This window comes from Cinclus cinclus, chromosome 7 (genome assembly GCF_963662255.1).
Source record: "Cinclus cinclus chromosome 7, bCinCin1.1, whole genome shotgun sequence".
NCBI classification, from domain to species: domain Eukaryota; kingdom Metazoa; phylum Chordata; class Aves; order Passeriformes; family Cinclidae; genus Cinclus; species Cinclus cinclus.
The window spans coordinates 8,625,409-8,649,059 of NC_085052.1; the positions used below are offsets into that span (position 1 = coordinate 8,625,409).

The 23,651-nt window shown below is 43.4% G+C and overlaps 1 protein-coding gene across 10 annotated transcripts in view; it reads right to left on the minus strand.

The window, feature by feature from the left end:
* TCF7L2 (transcription factor 7 like 2) overlaps window positions 1-23,651 on the minus strand; it is a 172,951-nt gene that overhangs the window by 110,022 nt on the left and 39,278 nt on the right. For 8 of the 10 annotated variants that reach the window (XM_062496366.1, XM_062496365.1, XM_062496364.1 and 5 more), the window contains exon 4: window positions 837-938. The exons of 1 other annotated variant lie outside the window; for it this stretch is intronic. In XM_062496366.1, coding sequence (XP_062352350.1) covers window positions 837-938 — 102 coding nt within the window. The remainder of the gene's footprint in view (window positions 1-836; window positions 939-23,651) is intronic. One more of the 10 variants, XM_062496367.1, reaches the window with a different exon arrangement.

Consider the following 23,651-nt stretch of genomic DNA (forward strand, 5'->3'; position numbering starts at 1 on the left):
AAAAATAGATGGCACTGACACTGGCTGTGGGTGAGGACGGACCATGGCATATCACCTCTCTTGCAAATCACAACATAAACAAACCATTTCCTCATAGATCTCTATGGATGCTATTTTAGAAAGTAAAATAAACCCCTAAACCACTCTCATTTAAGTTTGTACTGAGCATTGCAAACTCAACATTGTTTTCACAACAGAAGCACAAGACAAATTAACAGAATTGAAAATTTAAGTTACAAGTCAATAAATAATAGTATTTTTTAAAATAGTATTCATTATTAAGAGAGTTCTATATGTTACAGGTAGTAGTAAACATTTGATAACAATGTTTATACTAAATGAGATGTCATCACAACACAAAGAAACATGTGCTTTGTTGAACTTGGCTCTTTTGAGTCCAGGTTAAAATCCTGAACAACTTTCAAACTCTCATGCAAGATTTTACAATTAGAAAAGATTCCTTTAAATAGAGGACATAGAATAGGCTTTATTTTGATTTTTCTAATGCTTTCCAGACAGTATCTTCACTTCAACACTGTCAGATGTGTAAACCAGCCTGACTGGACTCTGCTGCCACTACGTAATTCTGCAGTGTGTAAATTTAGAGCATTTTTGATTCCCTGGTCTCCTGCAAGACATATGGATGATAATTTCATAAACAGCCCAGTGATATCAAAATTAGTCCCTCCTTTAACCACAGGCTTGTTAGGGATTTGTTTGTTTTGAGGTATTTCTCCTTTGGTCTGTGTAAAAGAAAACTGAGGACAACCAATGCCATTAATGTCAAATGCCTTTTTTAAAAAACAAAGGAAGAACATCTTTCTGCGTTTACTTACAACGATGTGTGCTGGAGATGGAGACCTAGCATCCTTGAGGGCTTGTCTACTCTGAAGGCTCCCTGCCTGAACATCAAGCAGTGGCCATTTCATCTGCAGATACTGGATGGAGGAAACAAAAATGGGAAAAGAAAAATGAGTTCAGAAAATAAAGGCAAAAAAAATAATAACAAATCTTAGGTAACATGGATAAAAAAGTATAAATTAAAATTTATGCAAGGAACTGAAATAAAAAATTAAGACAACCTTACATGTTTGTGGAGACAAAATCTGTACAGAACTAATGATTTCATACCACTGTGTTACAGTTCAGGAATAAGAAAATAAAGCAAATTGCAAAGACAGTACTACATTAATTTTACTAATCATAGCAAATCTAGAAGTAGAATAAAACCCACAAAGAAACAAAATATAATAAGCATGGAGAGGATGGGACAAGGGGAAAGGTGGATATCAGTGTCAGGAGAGGGAAAACATGTCATGAATTAAGAATATGGTCTCATTACTGAATGGGTCATCTGTCAGCCTTCTTTCAACAGATGTACTAAGTCAACTGCTCCAACTCCCCAGTGCTGTATGAGCCCTAAAGACAGAGCACTATCCCAAAAAGACCCAGCGCTGCTGGGTCTTAGCACCTATTTTCTTTACTTTTCACAATTTCTGGAAGACACCATGAATTTTCTTCTTGCTTATCTTCTGTCAGACAACCCAGGTTTCATGACAGCCACAACTCTGTGGCACTGCCACCAGCAGACAGGCTGAACACACCCAGGTGCCATGTCTGCAGCACAAAGGGGTACTGATTCAGAAGAAAGAAAAGCTTCAGCTCGCTGCACCAGAAGTGCTAGATTCTGAACAAAAGCAGATCCACGGAGAAATTAGTTATCCCAAACAAACTCCTGTGCTGTACATCTAAATATAATTTCAGCCCAAGCTTTTCTCTTTGCACTGTACTGTGCTGTCCCAGTTAGTTACAGTCCCAGTTAATGCAGGACTTCTAAAAGCCCTGCGTCGTGCTGTAAGAAATGTGTACATTCAGCCCCCTCCCAGAACTAAGACAAGCAGCTGCACACTTAGATCAGGCCACTGCAGCAGCTCCTCTTTAGCACTAGATGCTGGTTGACCTGACAGATCTATTCCTAGAAAATACCTACTAGAGAAATAGTTAAGGTTTTTTTTTTTTTGTTTGGTTGTTTTTTGGAGTTTTGTTTGTTTCTTTTGTTGGGGTTTTTTTGTTTTTTTTTTTTAAATAAGAGTAATCTTGAAGAAGCACCATGCACAAACAGCTGCTGCCACTCCAGGCGAACAAGGGAAGCTCTATCTCAATGTCCACGAAGGAAGGAAGGAAGGAGACCTGGTTCCATGCTTTCAGCACATCACTATCTAAAACATTTGCTCACATGCAAGGCCTGTTTGCTGCAAGACTCTGGGTACTGAGGTGCCCAAAATCAGAAGCCAGCAGGAGAATGTGTTACCAATCATTTGGAGGGCCTGAGTTTTCTGCGCTACTGGAATGCAAATAAACAAAGCCATACTCTGGATTTGTGCCCCATATGAGTTCCAAAAGTTCCAAGAAGTCTTGTTTTTATTCATGTTCACATTTGGGATTTGTGCAATGTGGACCAGAATGTTTCAGCACTTCTTAAAAACAAGAAATAAAACCCAAACAAAGCAGAACTAGACAACCCATAAGCAATATTTCTAACTCTTATGACTTGATTGTAAGCCTCCAGATATTTGATCACTTGCATCAAATCCCTGCTCTTCAATATATGTGACCACAACATAAATTTTAAAGTTGAGATGATGTTAAAGCAACTTTCTAACCCTTTGTGGTTTCAAAAAAGTGCACAAAAATGCAAACCAAGTGTGTAGAATTTGGACCCAAAGCCTAAGCCAACTGAGAGCCAATTTTTAAACTTGAGGGGAAATCTGATACCGTTACAGCCTTTCAGATGGCACTATTATTAAACAAGTCAACTGCTACATTTTTAAAAGTCTACCAGTTTTCCTAGACAGTAATTAAAACACCACCACATAGAGGGGTGCACAACTTTGCAGAACGGGTCCTGATGGGTCACAGCTACTATTGGCTTCCTCAGGTTTTCCAGACAACCAGTGAAGTATTTTTCCCTTCTTCAAAAGAAAATGTCCTCACAGGATACGTGCATGACTCTGCTTCAAAGTCCACAGTGGTTTGGGAGAGCAAGAAGCTACCACTGCCAGAGCTGAAGATGACAGCTCAGTGGCTTTTCAGGGAACAGACACCAAGCCATTACCCACAAAAATAAACTCATCACCTTCATTTTTCCATGACCATTCCAGTCTCAAGCAACCCTAGAATATCCCTACAACCATGACAGCCTGTGAGGAGCTCAGGTCAGCAGCTGTCCTAAAACACAAGCTGAGAAACACGTGGGCTTCTCTGAGACTGCCCCAAAGGCAGACAGAGGCATTGACAAGCAGCAGGGGTGAGCTCACAGCAGACCCCATCCAGTCAGTAATTATTGCAGGGATTACGAAGCCTTCAGGACTGTCAGTTCTGCTGTTTTTTACTAGCAATAAATTCCATTAGAAGAAACAGAGCAAGAAGGCATGGTTGCTCCCACTCCACCTCTATCCCACAACAGCCCATGCTTTCAGTGTGTACTTTCAGCTCCTACACCAGGCTGACCTAAGGGCAAGATGAACGTTTCAGAAGATCCTACTGTTACACTTTGTTTTTCTCCTTTTAAAACCCTTAGTCTGGATTCTCAGTAAAGCCTTTCTCTTACCCACCCCTGGCAAAGAGGATCCAAAAAGTCTTACAGTGCAAAGGCTAAAGCACAAACAGCTTCTCTTGGACATGCACATGAAGCCCAGCAGGAAGAGCCCAGACCCAGAGGGCTCAGTTTTGCACACAAGCACAGACATGGACAGCTTCCACTTCTACCAGTGGACAATACACCAGTGGGGGACAAAATAAAATCAAATAACCAGACCCAAGGGAAAGCAGTAAAGCACAAGGGGTGATGAAGTAACTTCCATGAGCTCTACCGAGTGGCTAGGATCCAGAACAACCTCACAGCCCCACCAAGGGAGAGATGTTCTGTCTGTCATATAAGCAGAGGGGGCCACAGCCAATGCCCATGTCAAACTAGTGATCTCACAGCTTCACTGGCAGGATGTTTGCAAAAGCAAAAAAAGTCCACTTTGCTGGCTTCAAAATGCCAGCCCTGTTGATAAAGTATGAAATATTAGCATTGTTTAAGGTGACGAGCCTGATTCAAGGCCTCCTCATCCAAGAATTGTCATGCCTGTAACACAATATTGATGTGGTGGCTTATAATTCTTACTTTACATAAAAGCTTCATTGTGTGCCAAATTCAATCTCCACAGGCTACCTGAGCCACAGATTTTTACAAGTCTACATTTCAGCGCTGCGAGTCTACAATACACATAATTTTCAATTATGTTAGGGCAGAACAGGATCACTGCCTATATAACATTACTGGTTGGAGGAAATGAGACTCAGCCCTACTGCCGAGAGAGCTAACTGGATCCAGATGGTGGCCAGGGAGCGACGGCCCAGCAGCCACCCCCTCCACAACTCTCTCTTTCACAGTGGAGGGACATGCCAAGCCCTTGCTGGGGCTGGGAGCTGGGACAGGAGGATGCTTGGGCAGGGGGCGAGTTGCATCACCTCGGGGAAGAGGAGGGAGAGCCGTGATTGCTCTCACAGGTTTACTACTGCTGCCCTACGCTATGATATTCTTAATAAAAAGGAGAAAAAAATAAGTCCTGCTACAGCAAAGAGGTAAATCCTTTCCTTCCTCAAGCAACTAAATAGCAGGAAATCCTCTTCTCTTGGCCCTAAATGTAGATTTGAGCCAGACAGTTCCTCTGATTTGCAAGGAGTCCACAAAAATCCAAAGCTGACTTTCCCAACCTTCTGACAGTGCTTTTACATTCCTGCATCGGGCAGCTGGGAGGGGGGAGAAGGGTAAGAAGGAGGGGAAGTTCCCACCATCCTGCTCCTGCAAACGCTGGACACCCACTCACTCTTCTCCTGCTTCTTGTGTCTCAGTGTGGAAATCAGGACTCGCCTGTACAAACACTGAACTTTTCAACAAATCAACTCTAACAAATCTGTGCAAATTATTTCAGAACAAAACTGTGGAAATGGGCTCTGCTGGCCTGCTTTTAACATTTTTTTAATATAATGTCATCGTGGTGCAAGTACTTTATTCCCTGTTTAACAATATGATCTGATGGGGATCATTAGCATGTGTGCATTTAAAAAAAAAATAAAAAAAGTTTTATGGCAAGTCTCAGAGAGCTTAAGCAAAATAATTGTTAAGCTCCAGGCCTCCACTCAAGAATTAAAACAAGTACGGGGTGAGCATACTTGAGAGAAACCAAAGCTTTTAAAGAGGCTGTTAAATTGTCAGCAGAAGGGAAAAGGCAAATCATTTGAATGGCCCAGACTTTTTCTGTAGAAAGGAACAAATAAAACCAAAAACCCAAGAACCTTCCTACATATCGACACCTCCCATCTACAGCCAGAGGGTCCCCCAAAGCACAGACCCACCAGGAGCAGCTGCACAGCCACCTCCAAAAACTCTGCACAGCCACCCCTAAAACAGCCACCTTCCTGAGTACTGGCTGGGCAAACAAACATCTTTCCCAAGTTTTCACAGCAGAGTTGGTCAAAAGCAGCTAAACTTCACATCCAACACTAGAGGAGTTTGCTGGAAGCTCTGACTCAGGGCCAGCAGCTGGGGCAGGGCTCACAGTGGTGCAGCCATGGAGGAAAGGATGGCACTGAGCTCACAGGTGTTTCCTGCACTGGTGTCCAACCTGGACCTGTCCCCTTGTCACACTATTGTTTTCACTGCTAGATTGCCCTACAAGTGATGTCCCACAACATATAAAAAACATAAACATGTTAAGGGGAAAAAGGGCCGTATTTTTAAACAGAAGGAAAGCTGCACAATGCTTTCCAGGTCAGGTTTCCTGCAGCTGGTGCTTATTAGCTCCCAGGAACTGAAACAAGCAGGAGCAGGGGTCCTGGAGTCAGCTTGATGCCACTGGTCTCCAATACCTCCCCTAAGCATTGGACCACACCTCCAAAGTTTGCACTTTCCCCCTGGATCTCAAATAGAAATATTCCTGTTCCGAGTTTTGGGGTTAGCCTCTCCCTTGAACAGCACTGTAGAATCATGTGGAAGTACACACGTGGATATCAGCGTGAAAATCAGGAGTTTCTCCAGTGTTTAGTTAGAAGAATTTCTGGGAGGAAACATGTAAACAAATTTTAACCAGAGATAATCCAATAGCAACACAGGAGATCACAATGCTGAGGGGAGAGCTGGTATTTACAGGGAAGCCAACAAGGAGCAAAGATTAACAAGACCATAATTGCTCTCTACAGACAAAAAAATAGTTGCAAGAGGATACTCATCTTGGTAGTTACAAAGAAAGGTCTGTCACCTAATAGTGTCCCACTTACATTACAAAGCTTCCTAAGATTTAAATGTAGACCCTTAGCTTCTGCTCCATTGCTTAATTTACCTCAATCCCTTTTTTCTGGTATTCAGTTATCACCTTGTTTGTAGAGGTGTGCTGTGTGAGAGCAAAATCTGAAGGATTTATTTTAAATAACTGAAGGAGGCTTTTGAAGGAACTTTTTAAAGGCCTCCTATTCCTTGCAGATCTGCAATGTCTGGAATTTTTTGTATGAGAAGTAATAGACACCACCCACGATGCTGAGCGCTTCTACAGAATATGTAATGCACCACCACGAGGCACAGGGGAGCTGCTCAAAACAAAAGCAGCAAGGTTGATTTCAGTGAGACCGATCCTTTCCACACAAAAGATTTCCCCAGAGCATTCAAGAAATTAAAGCATAAAATTGTAAAACATGGAAGTGTTTATCATATATCTCCACTTTTTATTTTACTAACATGATCCTTTAAACTATTGCAACATACAGAAATAAATTATTAAATTAAATATATAAATAGGGGAAAAGTACAATAGGGGAAAGGCACAAAACCCAGGAACTGATGAATGTTATGTTCCTGCACTGACAGGTACACGTAAGGCCTCTACCAAATTTAAAATGTCCTGTAATTCTCTCATTATTGAGAATTTGAGTGACCTTGTCTCCTTCCCTTCCAGTAACACAAAGAAGTCCCTGACACAGGGACCTTGAGTTGCCCATTTCAGTATTTTGCCTGCACCTTTGTCACACTGCTGAGGTGCTGCTAGGGCAGAAAAATGAGACAGCTGAGTCCTCCACTGGCTGAAAGTTAGAGAAATGTGTTAGTGATTAAACGGCCCAAGATCATCTCAAAGGAGGGACTGCTGAAAGCAGAAACCCTGGGATCTGGAACAGCCTCACTGAAGACACAGAGCAGAGGATGCCCATTGCAGCGCCTCGGCAGCTGCAGCTCTCCCGACTGGACACGTGGGCATGTCCCAGAAAGAGCAGATCCTGAGCTTGCTCCTGACCTCTCTCCCCAGGCTCTTCTCCTGCGTCTCAGATGAGGTGCAATGTAACAGCTCCATCCCATTACCACCGCCAGGCATCACCCCCCTTGCACGGGTTTGCTGTACACAGTGGTAAGGGTGCAGAGGAGGCCACCTTGGGTGAGAGCTAAAGAGAATAACTAGAAGTTTTAGAAGAAGAAGAAGAACTTCCTCAAAAATTATTGCCTATGAAAGTTCAAGCAAATGCAGATAATTATTTGCTCATTCTGTCACAGAAGAAAGGTATTCTTGCCATCAGTTCTACTGAAACACTGAAGTAAATTTTGCTTCTACTGAAGGCAAGGATGGTAGGCTACAGTTGAGTTCTGGGATAGTGACACTGAGCATAAAGAAGCAACGTAAAGGCTAATCAGCTATGGCAGGAATTTAAAATAATTCTTTTAGCTTTACAAGAGGAACAGTGTTCATGTGACATAGAAGTACAGCATTATTTTCTGCAATTCACATGGTATCTCAGCAAAGTAACTGCAGGCTATATTTCTCAATCCTGGGTGGAGCTTGGGAAAGCACCATTACTTTTTTCACACTTAATTTGAAAGACCCCCACAGTCCTTGCTGCACAAGCCAGCAGGTTGGCTGAGGACTATTCAGATGTCTGCAAAGTGCTGTTCCAAAAGACAGGTACAAATAAAAGCATAATTTCAGTCAAGGAACAAGATCAAGCATTATTATCTACTTCGAACCAGAAAAAAAAAAAAACAAACCCCACCTTCATTTTTAAGACACTTTCCCCAAATATTCTCTGCAACCTGTCCTGTTGCATTTAAGCATTGAGTTTCCATTAGATAAAGAATGGGACAGTCATAAAATCTCAAGAAAGTTTTTCTGTAGGTGCATCTTGCTTAGACTCACAGTTTAACCAGCCTTCAAGATTCACTAAACAATTTGATGTACAGACACACAATTTCTCATTCTGGCAATCTCCCAGAAAGTGAGAGAACAATTGGTAACTGGTGTTTGCATGAAGTCCAAGAATGCATTTTATGGTCTATAAAATATAATTCCTTTCCTCCCCTTTAAATCAAGGCAGTAGAGATATCTGACAGCATTTTAGACACAGAGATCATGGCACTGAGCTACCTCCATTCTAATAGAGGAGCTGCTCCAGGGGAACCTTGCCTCCCTTAAAACTTTCCAACTCTGTTAAGAGCATAGCTCTATTTGTAAAGGAGGGGCTGTAACTCTGAGTTTTGCAACTACTTTTTAAATTTTTTTCTAAAAGGAAAAGCAAGAAGAAAAACCTCAGAAGGTAATAGTGCTCCGACGTCATGCAGCTTCGTTCTGCTTTAATGTTGCAGAATGTGTCAGCCCTGTCCTGCTCCCTACTCACCACACATGGATCTGTAGCACGGGACAGAAGAGCTGTGCAAGGGGCAAAGGAGACCCTCCAAATCTGTCCCCATCTTTCCCTTCACTTCTACCATTTGGGAGTCTGAAATGAAACTGGAAACATGGGAATGTGCTTCCTAATTATGGGAAGCAACAACCAGGCTCATTCAGTACCCTGGTAGTGAAGCACATCAGGAAATTAATCTCTACATGACCACTATACTGAACTGGCACCATTTCCCACTGCAACTCTGTCCTGCATCATAGAATGGTTTGAGTTGGATGGGACCTTGAAGATCATCCAAAGTTCCAATGTTCCTGCCATGAGCAGGGACACTGAGACCAGGCTGCTCAGAGCCCCATTCAACATGACCTTGGATGGGGTGTCCACAATTTTTCTGGGCAACCTGTGCCAGTCCCTCACCACCCTCACAGGAAAGAATTTCATCCTAATACCTAATCTAGACCTAACCTCTTTCAGCCAATAAAGGGTTGATCTATAAAGTGTTTGGCACCTCCAGCTATCAAAAGCCAGCAGAGGCATGACAAAGGCAAGACAGTAAAAGGATGCTCTGCAAGACAAGTCCCTCTCCAAAGGGGCCTCCCAGACTATCTTGATTGGGAGGGTTTTCTTCACTCTTTGGTCCAAATTTTTATCTCAGATCTTGCGAAGTACCAGTGAATGAGTGGCACAGGTGAATGAGATCGCTGAGTAAAGGTGCTCCAGGAGAATTTTAGCAGTTTGCTCATTATTGAAACATGGCCTAAGAGGGTTTTACTGAAAGAGTCATATTTTCTTCCAGTGTTGGGTAAGTGAAACTCATGACTCTAATCACTACCACAAAAATTCCTGTCGATGTAGCAATTCTGGGTGAACTGCCGGGAGCCACTCTCTAGTAAACCCAGCAAATTTCATACCAAATTTCCTGTCGCCTCCCTTGTGGTTTCCATGTGTGATTGGGCCCTCAATGCAATAAGGGGTAAGTGCATAGTAGATGGCTCCAAGGGCTTCAGGCCTTCATGAAAAGTAAGAACTTGCAAATTCGCTTTTCCTAGGGGTGGTAATTTTTGTCCTTTTTTTTTTTTAAATAATTAAATTTAACACAAAAATGTAACCTTAAGGCAACCTCAGGAAAAAAGTCCTGGAGATAAGACTGGAACCAGCAATATTCTGACCTCCTAGGAGAAACTGGGAAGGTTGCTGTTGAGGTTTTTGTTTTCCAGAAAGGCCTGCCTTGGAAAAAAAACTTTCCACTGCATCACATCCTGGTCCACATTCCTTGCAGTAATCTTTTAGCTCAGATGTGTGGAGATGTCTTTGAAAGATGTAAAAGAGGTCGAGAGTCCCCTCAGCGAATTGTGCTGGCTGAGAAACAAAACTTGTGGGCTGGGGTAGGATTTGTGTCAGCCTGACCTTCTGCAAGACCAGCTACTCCTCTGAATAAAACCCTCTTGCTGCCTCTGCCAGAATCCTCCTGCCACTCAAGTATCATCTTGCTGTAACAAATTACTCCTAACCCAGGATTATGGTTCTTTCCAAATCCCTCCTAGAGAGCTGGGAAAAAATGTTCCCTTCCCAGGATTCAGAAGCCCTATCAATAATTGCCCTTTTTGCTTCTCTGATGGCTCTAGGTCCTGGGGACAGCAAGACTGCTGCACCCATTTTCCTTCCAAATAAAAGCTGGATGTCTCAATTGTCTGTCAGAAGAGTAAAATATGAAGAATTTATTTTGGATACCCATGGAAAAGACACCCCATCTGGCCAGAGGGAAAGATGACTCCTGGCTAAGTAGGAAGAATTATATTTAGGTGGAGGACTAAGTGAATCATTTGGGATGAAATCAAAATAAAACAAATGAAGTATTCACTAAATCTGTGCTGTCACCTCTTGTTCCTGGGCAGCCACCCCGTGTATTTATTTTCTGGTTTCCTCCAGTAGCACCAAAACAATGCAATATGCATTTAGGTATTTAGAAGAAGTATTTTTAAAAATATTCTTAGTTGAATCATCAGCTCCACAAACTCTTCCTCAAGAACACATAAAATGTTGGTTTTTTCTTAAAGAAGATGCAGACAAAAAATATGTTAAAATAAATATGACCCAGAATTAACACCATTATGCATTATTTTTCCCCAATTTCAAGGGCACCACCTAATGAAAATAACTCAAATCCCCACAAATTCCAAATAAATCATGGCATGACTTTAGAAAGGCTGAGTCTTCAAGTAACTTTAGGTTACACATTAAATGTAAACAACTTTCCTTGAATTGGCAGATTCACCTTGAACAGTCTGCAGATTCAAGACGCACAAAATACACTACTAGAAGTTTGGAAGAAATTGGGGGGGGGGGGGCTTTTTGTTTATTCAGAGAGAAAAATTTTCCCCAGTCAAAAAACTACACTCCCCAAGCTGAAATGAGTTGAAACAAAAATCAAGCAGCAAAAGGAAATAACACAAAATAATTGTTTCAGTTTTAACAAATTGGGGGGGGGAAATGGAAAATGTATTCTGAGCAGCAAATTGAAACCATACATTGCTCTATAGGAAAAAAAAAAAAAAATTCTGCTGCACAGGGAAAAATGCAACATGCATGAGCCCGCATTTTGCCTCTCCAAGTGTGGGTGGAAAAGAAGCAGGAGGGGAAGAAAAAAAAAGTCGGGATTGTTTTTTTTTTAAAAAATCCATGTAGAAACAGTGGCTCTGTCCCAGGGAGGAGAAGGGCACCAGCAGCTCTGCAATACTCATGTCCCAGAGGGACTGTGCCCCATGCTGCAGATTCTTGTGGTTGTGGCAGAGGTTTGTTTGGAGAGGTGAGGGTGGCTCTGTCACCATCCGGGTGGCAGCAAGCGCCCAACCCATGGCCCGCAGACACCACACGCTCCCACATCTGCATCTGTCACACTTTCATGCCACAGCCCCAAAGCTGAAACAAAGGAGTCATCAGAGCAGCCCTGAGCATATAAATCTGCAAATAGCTGAAAATGTTGCTCTTGTTGCTAAATATAGTGTAGGCATTTTGAACTGGCTGGCCCGCAAGGCAACTTTTGTATTTATTTATTTAAAGGACCATGGCTTGGAAACACTGAGTGCTTTTTAAGCCCGTTCATGTATATATGTTTGCTCTCTCTCAATATTAATACGCAAAAGAAAGAAAAATAAAATAACTTAGCAGGTACTAGAAAAACAACTTCCATATAAAGGAGCCAGAGAGCTGAGCAGAAAGATGTATTTGACTTTGCAGTGGGAGTAAAATCTCCTCCGAGGATGATAAATCAGGTTCGTAGAGAATTAAATACAGAATAGCTTCAACTGTGCACCCTGATAGAGTTAGCAAATGCTCTGCTCCCTGTGGGAGCTCTCCCCAGGATCATCACATCCCTGCTCCGCCGTGGGAAGGGAGGGATGGGATGGCAGGGACAGGGGAGGGGAGGCAGAGCCCTGGGCTGGGGAGCGCCTGCAAAGCCCCACGCACCACGGCAAGGGGGATGCACAGCTACTCACCCTCCCAAACACGGCACGGGGTGCCCTTTGCTAATCAGTCCTGGGAGCTGGGCACCAGCTCGCTCTGTGCCTTTGCTGGAGGGTGAGAGCAGCGAACCTGTGCAGGAGGAAAGAGCAGAATTCCCCGGGAAGGGCTCTGGGATGGCAGCCCAGCCCCAAACCACACGGGAGTCTCACCTATGGGATGCTCTATGGGATGCTCTCTGAAAGCCAAGGGCACAACCCTGGACATGGAGCAGCAGCTCAGACACCAAGGGTGATCCCCACAGAAGCTCAGGACAAGGATGGGGGAGCACACGGATCCCTCCTGGCTCCATGGGGAGAACCACAGTCAAACCGGCGGCACCAGAGGATTCCCATGCCTGAGCCAAGTGCCCTGGACCCACAAGTGCCAAATGAATATTTCAGGTTTTAGCCTTACCTGCAACTGATAAAAAAAACCCAAAAAACAGTAGCTATTCGAGGTTTGTTACAGCTGCACAGCTGTCTTAAGAAAAAATAAGGGGAAAAAAAAAAAGCTTTTCCTTAGCAGGGCAGGGGGTGGAAGGGGCTGCATCGACAGCTCCAGTAGCCAGAGGCACTTTGCAAGGAGGAAAGTAGAACTCACGATGTGGGCAGGCCTCGGGTTTCTGAGCCTCAGGGCACATCCAAGAGACACAGCGTATTTACTGAACAGCCGGGAAAGCAAAGGCTCCAGCCTTACAACATGCTATAGTCTTATTGTGGACGCTTATATTTTATAAGTATTTGAGGTTGAGGAGAGCAGGGTGGGGAGGGACACAAGAAGCCACTTTAGTTGCCTGGTGGGGTTCTGAGAGGTGGGTTTGTTTTTTAAAAATGAGGTAGGATGACTCCAAATGTGGATAATTATAAATGAAGCGACTAGGATCAATGAGCCCCCTTTCATAGCAATCGCTTATTTATTTATTTTAAAAATCATGACACAGCATTTCTGTTCTATTTCCAAGTCAAATTTATCCTAGGTGGAATCAGAGGAAGAAAAACAAGGTTCCTAAACAGATTTTTTGAGAGCATTAATAGACCTGAGAGCATCTGCACAAGACAGTAAGTTGAAGTCAGCGTTTCTGCATGCTGCACATCCAACCCCATAACCTCAGGAGGGAACTTTCATCTCCACAGACCTGCACACGAAAGGTCATTACAGTGCACCCTGCTCCCACTAAGGAGCTTACCTCTCACACGTAACATCAGGCTTATTAAGCAACGTGCGGATGATACAATAGCTGCTAATCTACTGAAAATTATTATTCCTTTCCTCCTGCCCCCAAGCAGCACAGGGATTTGCAACATGCTGGTCTGTAGGATATTACCTGAAGGACAGAGGGAATTCAAACTGCCCTGCCCTCCCCATTCCCTGGGTGATCCCTCCCAGTGATTTCCAGTGAGGATGTACCCAAGTATTGCAGAAAAATTCCTTTGACTTTGTACGGATTTAATCAGCATAAAAAGTTGCATTTATAAAGGAAAAGAGAAAAAGAGAAAAAAAGAGAAAAAAACTAAGGAGAAAGAATTATTTCTCGAGCAAGCAGGAGAACAAGGAAAAAAAAAAAAAAAAAAAAAAAGAAGGAGCTCAATGCAATCATCCACGACCTCTTTCATTGGTCCAGGAAAAGATTGGCAGCTCCTGCAAGACCTGCTTCAGGCTGTCATTCTGTGGAGCTGGATGTTTTGCCATCGCTTCTGAATGATAATTGGCTCTGAAATTAACACGCCTCAGTGTCCCTGCAGAAAGAGCCCTGTGGTCTCATCCACTGGGGTCATTACCCGCCAGAGCATTCCACATTTCCTCGAGAGGGCACGAATGGCCTGAACTCCCACACACTTCAGAGCAGTTAATTCACTCAACAGGGCAAAGTATTCAGGTCAGGATTTTTCCAAGAAGCCATAAGGACCTGGGTGCCTGTTTGGCTTTGCTCCTCTGTGAATCCCATCCCTTGCACTGGTGAGTTATTTAAGACCCACATTGAAGCTCTGTTCAAGGGGTCAAAAATTTGCAAATAATATGTGACTAATACTTCTTCATTTTAGAAGTGAATTTATAGAACTTTGAGCCATATCAGAAAGTGCTTTTATTCTCAAAGTAATTTTAAATCTCCCCTCTCAGTTTATTAAGGCCATTAACTCTTCTCCTCATCTGAGTCCCTTATTTTGTTCCAGGGTGAAGAATACTCTGTCTGAGGACTGACGGTACCCATGATGCATCTCTGTCATATAACTTGTGTTTGAAAAAAAAAAAAAAAAACAAAAAACAGTCCTTTGGTTTTACTTTACTATAGAGTTAACACTCACAATCATTGCACATATATACACACCAAAATACACAGCAGACAAACCCATACTCTTATCAGTCCTGCATAACAATGTTTTAAACTTACAAATACAATACATCAGGCCAATTCATCCATAAGTGTCAAGAACCTCGAGGAAGTTACTGGAGTTTTCAGTCTTTTGTCCCTTAGAAACTCTGATTACAATATGATCACCACCAAGGCCAAATTAGCAACTATTTGTGACTATCTTGTGCTGTACCTCATACCTCAAGCCATGCAAAATCATACAAAATTCCCTAGCTTATTATAGTGCAGAAGGGAAAAAAAAAAATCAAAGCAACCTCCCCAGACACACAGAGGATAGAGAAGATGGCAATGGATAAATGGATGGTGCAGTCATTCACCCACACACATCAGAAGCATTACAAACAGAAGTGAATTTTAAAAAATCTGGGGAAGTCCATACTACCAACTGTATGCTTAGGCAGGGAATGGTAAGAATTTTTTTTTTTTTTTTTTTTACTAAAACAAGGGGGAAGGTAATTGTTTGCCATCAGACCTCAGCTAAAACATTCTGAAAATGGAGAAAACCCAGAAATGACAAAGCAAGGCAGGACAAGGCTGCAAGGGTGTGGAAGAAGCCACTGCCAGTGTTGGTACTAAGTAGCAGCTCTCCAGCCAGAGAGCCCACTGCTTTCCCCATGCAGGAGAAATTTAAAAAGAGACAGAAAAAAAAACCACCTAACTAAATAAAATGGCAATCCTGCCCTTCAGTAGGGCCTAGACTAATTGTGAATGCAAATGAAGCCCTTCTGCAGCACCAGGGTCCATTTCCAGGGAAATGTGTGCACCCGCCTCTGTTTACTCCGGCTCCAGCAATGCAGCACAACCTTCAGTCAAGCTATTAACTTGAACGTTGAACTTCACAGCACTGGCTGTCTTTCTCAGCCATTCTTTTGATGTTACCTCCAAAGCAAAAGATCAAAGACTTTGAGTGTGGTGAGGGGAAGTCCCAGGCTCTTAGCCTACCAGCCTGTGATATATGTTAAAATCCTGGCCAAAAGAGAGAGCGAAGGGAAAAAGAAAGGAAAAGCTAGCGAAGAAAGCGTTCTGGCAGAGCGGTGACACAAGGAAGCAGCACAGCAAAATCCACACATAACATCTGCCCGGGCTCATAACTCCAGAAAGGGGGCTTGCTTCTCTGCACCCACGCTTTCTGGCAGTGCTGGGTTGCTCCCCAAAATCTGCAGCCCCCACCACCCCTCTGCCACACCTCGCCGCGCCGCCCCAGACTCGTGCCGGCAGCACACTCCCAGGCACAGGAGCATCCCTGGCTGGTACGTGGTGCCAGCCCAGGAGCTCAGCAGGACAGGGAGAGGCAGCACAGGATCAGGGCTCTGCGAGACATTGAATTTCCACGTCCGCCACAGGCTCCCAGGCCATCCTGAATGAGTCACACAAAAATAAACCCTTCGCCTCAGCCTTCCTGCTTGTAAAACTGCGGATAATATTGCCCTGCCAGGATAACAGCCTATTCTTCCTTGTGGGGCCCCGGCAGGCAGCGGTGCTAAAGGCCACGCTGCTATCTGCAGGGTCCAAGTCCACACACCCCCTCACGTGTCACCACACCCCAGGTGGCAGGAGGAACCCACAGCCAACAGGGACAGGCAGCTCCCCCACCCCAAAGAAGGGGTGGCAGCAAGGCGGCTTCCACCACCGCTCACCACCATCACACTGGAGCAGACCTGGATGACCCGGTCCTGCAGGAAAACGTCTAGAAAGTAAACGTTTCCCCCATCTCTCAGCCTGTTTTTGTTTGTTGGGGGTTTGGGGGTTTTCTTATGGGGTTTTTGTATTATTTTTATTTTAGCCACGTGTTTAGAATAGCACAGGAAGGGAAGGATCTTTTTTTTTCCATATATTTTTTTCTTAATTTTAAGATTCTGTCCAATTATTTTTCCCTTCCTGAGCCTTTTTTTTGGGTTTATTTATATTCCCATAATACACTACAGCATACCAGATTTAGACGGTGACACTTGGTTGACACGGTCAAAAGTGGATCCAGTGCAGCCTGTCTGCCAAACCAAGCCCCTCATCCATCAGCCGAAGTCCTTTTACCGCAGGGTCATGAAGGAATCACGGACTGTTTGTCATTCCTTTCTACCAATGTCCCTCCTAACTCTAGAAACCAAAACCCTCTTATGCTTGTCAGCTCCTCCTCTTCCCCACCCCCATGAATTCAGCTCTTGGCATTCACCAGCATAAAAAGCCATGGGATTCAAAACAGAAATTCTTCAAAACAGAATTCATGGCATTAAGCAGTAAGTAGGATATTCTGATTTTATTGTACTTTACTTACTCCTACTTAGCACTAATCCTCACTCCCTAGACAGAGGCTCGCTCTCGCTGTCAGCGAAGTCGATAGGAATTTGGCTATTGACTTCAATAGAAGTGGGATCAGTTCCTCACATCTGTTGCACAAGGCAAGCAATATGCACAGCAAAAAAGAAAAATAGGTGGGGAGAGAAAAATAAAGTGGGGGAAAAAAGAGAGAAAATCCTCCACGTTGAATTGTGAAATGATAAATGAACAGAAATCAGGACTGCACGTAACAGCTGCAGAGGACATCCAAATCTGCAAAATTCCTAGACCAATTCCTGCTTTCATAAAAAGGCAATCCAAACAATTTGGGGGGAACCCCAAAACACAACAAAAAAAATTACCCTCCAGTCACAGTTTCTAATGCACCAGCTGGTCTGCCCAGTACAGAGTTTTCACGCCGAGGAATCCCTCAGCTCCCTTCCCAACCCTCTGCTCCCCAGAGGTTTGGAGCACATGGAGAGAGGAACAGGCAGGCAAACATGAGGAGACAGCAGGATCCCAGCCTGCAGAAGATGGAGCCGACGGAGCAGTGTGAGAAGTCAAGTACTAGTTGCTGCTCCACAGCATGAGCAGGATCCAAAATAAACAAGACCTAGATCTGGAACGTGATCCTGCCCTGCGTCACAGCCCTGCGATAATGCACCAGGAGTCAGGATTTCTTGGCATCAACCACGCTGTCAGCAATAAACAAGCCAGTTCTCTAGAGCTACAAGGGACGCAAAGAGAGTCAGGGAGGGAAGGAAAGGTGGTGGTGGGGGAAGAAAGATAAATGAAAAAGAATTATGGGTGTATGACCCAAAAAAATGTATAATATGAGTGCCCAAAGATGGAACTTACAAAACTGACATGGGAAGAAAGAAAAGGAGATACAGAAACAAATTTTATACACCTCCTACCTCAAAGATGCTGTTCAAGAATTCAGCATCTTGGCCAAATAATTTCTCTTTGTGACAAATTAAGGGCAGCGGTGGTATCTTAAAATAGGACAGCCCCAAGATTCAAATTCTGCACCTAAATCTCCTTAATATAACTCAGAATTTCAAAGTCCTCTTTAAAAAAATACTAAAAACAAGTAAATATATAACAATCTAGCTGAGTCTCCAAAATTCCTGAAGTTTGTTTGCTTGCTATGCTCCATGGCAATCAGAACAGCTACTCTCCCTCTCTATTTATATTCCATTTCAAGTTGTGGTTCTTACTACATGCAGCACGTTCACCATGCCAGAAAAATCACTTAGCTTGGAAAAAGCCAGAAAGAGAGTGATGAAACTGGGAAGACAAAGAAGGCAGGGATAATATTTTGCTAAAAAAAGTACGGATGGCATTTGCGCTCAGACAGGGGCTAAGGTAGTGCCTCTAAGTCTCCGATCCACCCAAGCACGTAAGCACCTGCTTAACTTTTAAGCTGGAGCAGCCCTGAAGTGTATTTCAAGGTGCTCCAAGGCATGGTGGATCAGTGTGAGTGGTGCTGGCTGAGTAGCTAACATTTACTGACTACACATATGGCAGAAGAGGCTTAAAGCTGCACAGCAAGTGGCTTTCAAAACCATCAGTCCTGCAAAGAAAAATCAATACAATTTGCTTCTAACTACCCAGTGTTCAAGTCAGGTTTTATACTGCTGACCCACCTTCTTGCTCTCCCATCCTGCCTGATCCAAAATTCCCTGGGATGCTCATGTATTGGCACTGAGGGAAACCCTAGGTCAGGGCTGAGGGATGTGATGAGAACCAGAGGAGAGTGTCACATACCACTCACTCTAGCATGCTGTAAAAAGTCACCCCCTGCAACACAGAAATTCTCACAGAATTAAATCCCTTATAATCCCATTTAGCAGAAACAAGGTAGAGCAGTATGATGGTGCTTAAGATATTTTAGTCTTTAAGAAAGTACATTTTGTTTAAAATGGGAAAAAGAAAAATAAAAGGCCAGTCTTCTCTTAAAAAAACTTGAATGGAAGACATTTTAAACCAGAGTTTTATACTCCTCTGTGAAGGCACTTTTTGTTTGCTGGGTTTTTTTAAAGAAGTTATGAGGAAAGGAATAAACCATTCAATATTTTCACTCTTTCCAAATGTGATTATTTTTATACTGGCCCATATATGTGCTACCTAGTTCATATGTACAAATAAATGTACCGAGCTAATATTAAAGCAGCAACCAACTGCAGTGAGACTTAGAAGCATTTGCTACAAGACTATACAAATACAAGCAAAACAAAACGTATGCTGCTTCCTAAATTAAGAGCTGCTAATTGTGTTTACAACTTATTTCCCACTGGGAAATGCTATCTGTGGTCCAGCAGAACACCTTCCCCTCTCTCCCAGAGTAAATGACCTACCAACTAAGTACCGGCTTTATACTCAAGTTGGTCAAGTAGGTTTTTGCTTAACCCACAGGCATTTTTCATATTTCAAAGTTTCTATTAACTCCCTACTGATGTACCCTAAAAGAAGTTTTTAAGGGCTTGGAAGCACATAAATAAAATAGACTTTCCTGGACCAGCACAGATGAATTGAAAGTCTTTCACCTGCAGTGGTGGTGATAAAAATTTTAGATGTAGCTGCACACATGGCCCCTCCATAGACTTCAGATAGCCGTGATTTCCAGCCATTCAGCAATCTCCTGGCCACTGAGCTGCCTCAGTTATGAGACAAGCATCAGGACAGGACCTGGGGTTTGGGTTGGGTGTTTTGGGACTTGGTTTTCTTCTTTTTTTTTTTTTTTTTTTTTTTTTTTTTGTTGTCTGTAGCAAAGCCCTCTTTAGCTGCAAGGCTGAAAGAAGCTGCTAGCCTGTACAGTGATGATAAGAAACCTGGAAGAGAAGAGGGAGATGGCAAGGAAGAAAATCTGGGAGGAGGGAGGGTGACTTGATGTGAAACCCTGAAGCAGAAAAATAAAGGTTTGCTTCAAAGCTAATGCTGTGTACAAACCCTTCTACCCCTGTTTGCTCTGTAAGGCACATGCCCAGCTAGAGACAGACTGTGCCTGCAAGGTAGGAACTCTGATGGAGTGACCAGAGACTCAGATGCTTTATTGACCAAGTTCAAGCCACTAAAAAATGGATGAATGCAAAACTGACCCATCCTCTGTGCATTATATCAGCAAACACAGTCAGAACTAGTTATTGTCCCTTTTTTGCTTCCTTCTACTAACTTTGCATAGTAAAAGTTGATAAAACCTGATAAAAAATATAAACGCACCTGTATTTTTTCCTTCTTTAGTCCCAAAGTTTTTTCCACACCTAAACAGAACTTCTACTACAATGAAGTGCCAAGCTGTAGATTCTCTTTATAGACTTACAGAGGATCAGGTCACAGCTCTCATAAAATATCCAGCAATTAACTCTTTCTATAAAGTTCATTTGGCAAAAGAACCTTCAATCCTGCTTTCTCCTAATACAGCTTTCTGCTCCAGCCCCCGCAGCACATGTCAAGCTGAGAGCATTCCAGGTACTGTCTGGGCTACAGAGCCATGATAAATTAAGCACTGCACAGTTGCATGAATGAAATTAATATATGGAACCATTTAAAGCATGTTAACGTTACTATAGGGAACTCCTACAGATAATCCCAAATTTCCTAATCCCTTGCACTTTCCACCCATGTGAAAGGATTAACGGTCCCAGTCCCAAGACCACTCATTTAGCAGAGCATTCTCAACATAGTCTCACTGAAACCACTGCTCCACTGCTTTCCACTCAGCTGTGGGTCCCAGTGGTCAACTTTGTACTGTTCTCCCTCAGTAATCCTAAACAAACCTTTACCTTGTTGGTACCAGCCTATTTTATTCAGTCTTTCCTCAGGCTCACTCTTTTGATGCATTTAAAGTAATTTTCACCACCTTCCAGAGCCCCACTACCCTGGGCAGTCACAAACTCACGTCCAGCAGCCCCACAGAGGATGAAACACCAGGCAATGCTCACCATTGTCACCACTACCAATAGTAGCATCAAAGAGGGGCAGAAAGGCTACCAAAGGCACTGTGTATCTTCTTCATGCAGGAAAATATTTTCCCTCAAGAAAGAGATGTCAATATACTGAGAAACACGTATATTTCATAAAGGGAAAAGGAAGGGATGCCAATCTCAGAAATCAAAGAGATATTCTCCATATCCCTTATTAGAGACATGAAGCCATTTCCACTTCTGTTCTGCTCAGGGGGGATTCCTCATACATTTCACATGCAAACAGCCAGAGAAAGCAGGACTTAGGAAGAGACAAGCAAAAACACACCGTATCCTTGGCAGCTTAAGACCAACTTTGCTAGCATTCACTAAATATTCCAGGGAATCCTGCCCTGTAGCCTCTCATGCAGAGAGAAACCCTTCTCTACCACTTCCCAGACAGATACCAGAGCCCCAGAGAAATGCAGCACAGACCTTTCATTTCTCCTCTCCACAATATGCAGCAGGTCTAAACAGTAGAAACATTGGTTGTTTGTCATTACAACTTCTGCATATATTTACAGAAGACAAAGTGAATAATTTAAGATTATTATCAGGGTATAAATCAATTGGCAGCAGACACTTTGGAAATTAACTCAACTATTAGTTATTCTGGAGCAAAAAATAGAAGAAGGAAAAGTTTTCTTTGTAGTGTGACTGCCTCATCAGCTTTATTCTTTTTTCCAAATCACATGGTTGCCCCCAGCTGCCAACTACTTTCATTTCAATTTTGTTTTGATTCCGTGATTTTAATTTCTCCTTTCCAGTAGTGGTCAAAATTACTGGCAGGAGTAAAGCCACTGATGAAACTTCCTCCCCCAAAAATCTCACCTGATTAACTCCAATGATGAGCACATTTTCACAGGGATCTCATGTTTATTTAACATAACTCAGAGAAGGTGCCAAGGTGATTTACAGATAGTGCTAACAGATGCAAATATACCTGACAGGAACCACCAGGTACAGACACAACACACAAGCAGCAAACACTCCAAAGCCATGTGTCTTGAAAACGTTTTCCTTAATGGTCTGATGGCTGTTACTGGCTCTCTGCAGCATCACAACTACAACTCCCCCCCAGAGAAGTATAGAGCTATCCTATAAATGACATCAAACCAAAGAAAGACCAAGGTGAAGACTACTGTAAGGAAAGTCCCCCCTAACATGCTTGATTCTACCCTAGTATGTAGAAAACAAAACCACAAAATGACTCCAAAATAGAAACATACAGGTTGGTGGATGCTTCTGGTGAATTTGGTAAGAAAACTACTCTGTTGTTATTCCCTCAACCAAATCCTACATGGAGGGGGGAGGGAAGTGGGGTACCTGATGATCAACTTCATGCTTTCTCACTTAAATTTATTAACACAGAATGTGGGAGCAGATGGGCTTTCAGAAATGTAGAGTATTTAACTGGTGAGTAAATGCTCCCTCATAACCAAGGCATTGATTTAACTCAACTGCCATTGCCACCTGGGCTGCTGGAAGCTGGAAAAGTTTCAGTTCTTCCCTCAGATGGGGAAAGCAGCCAGATATGTCCAGGATGACCAGCCAACCTGCCAAAGCCCTTCCTCAATATTTCCTTATTCAAAGGGCAGTTATAGGCACTTTCTGTTTCTAGCCCTCCTCTTTTAATCTTAAGATTAAAAGGCAGATATGGGAGCTTGGAAGATTTTTTTAACTTTTTTTAAAAAAAGAAACCTATGGTATTTTGATTTAATTTTTAATACACTCCCCACATGATAGCCATCTCCAGTCATTCTTTGATACTGCCTTGCACCCATCCAGCAACCCACTCCCTAAGCCAAGGTCTATTTAAAGACCATTCCCATGAGGAAAGTATGCTCAGCCCCATTCTGCATAGGGGCAGGACAGAGGAGAGGGATTTTGAGTAGTCTGCTCCAAAAATGAAAACAGGAAGTTTATGGCAGAGCTGGAAATAGATCCCACATCGCAGTTCTCCATCACTGCACGGCCCCACACCACCTCCAGCCTTTCTCCTATGGTGGGTGATGTTCTGCACTGCTCCTGTGGCCCCGTGGGGCTCCAGGCAAGAGCAGGACCTGTGACAGTGGGCAGATCTGGGACCCACCAGGGCAGGCAGCACACCAGCAGCAAGGCTGACCCTCAGCAACCAGTGATAACAAACAAGCAGGGTCTGAGGTCTCTGTCCTGGAGCAGAACCAGCACTGCAATCTTCAGGGCATGGCAGGCTGCTCCTGCCTTCCCCACTGCTTGCTATTCTCAGGTATTGTCCTGCTTTTGGAGCTGGGAGAAAAATAGCCTCGAGTACAGCAGTCCCATTCAGCACTGCTTCCCCTCTCCTTGCTCAGGTCACAAACCTAACAGGTCAGGTCACACAGAATGCCAATATTAGCAGATAACAGGGGCATTTTTAAAGTTCTAAATTAAACTAAATTTGCTAGGACAGGCAGGTCATTCACCAAGTTATCCCTTGGTTTACTCTTTTTTTTACCTATTGAAATGGCCCACAGCAGCAAGTCCCTGCATGAAGCCCAGCCAGCACAAAAAAGTGGGATGTTGGCAAGGTGGAACCGGCAGCACGACACCTTTTCATGCACCATCTCATTCTCCATCCCAACCCACATCCTCTCCTCACTGTCTGACTGCCTTTGTTGGGGTGGAGAGATGGCACCTTGGATAAAGCTGCCTCCTGTGCCCATAGAGGGCTGCCCATGCCCAGCAGCACCTGCAGCTTCCCAGGCACAGCTCTCCCATACCTGCACCCCTGGGACCAAGGAGACCCATGCTGGCACAGCAGAGCTCTTATTCAGAGAAAAGGTCGGTCCTCAAAAATGTTTTTTTTTTGG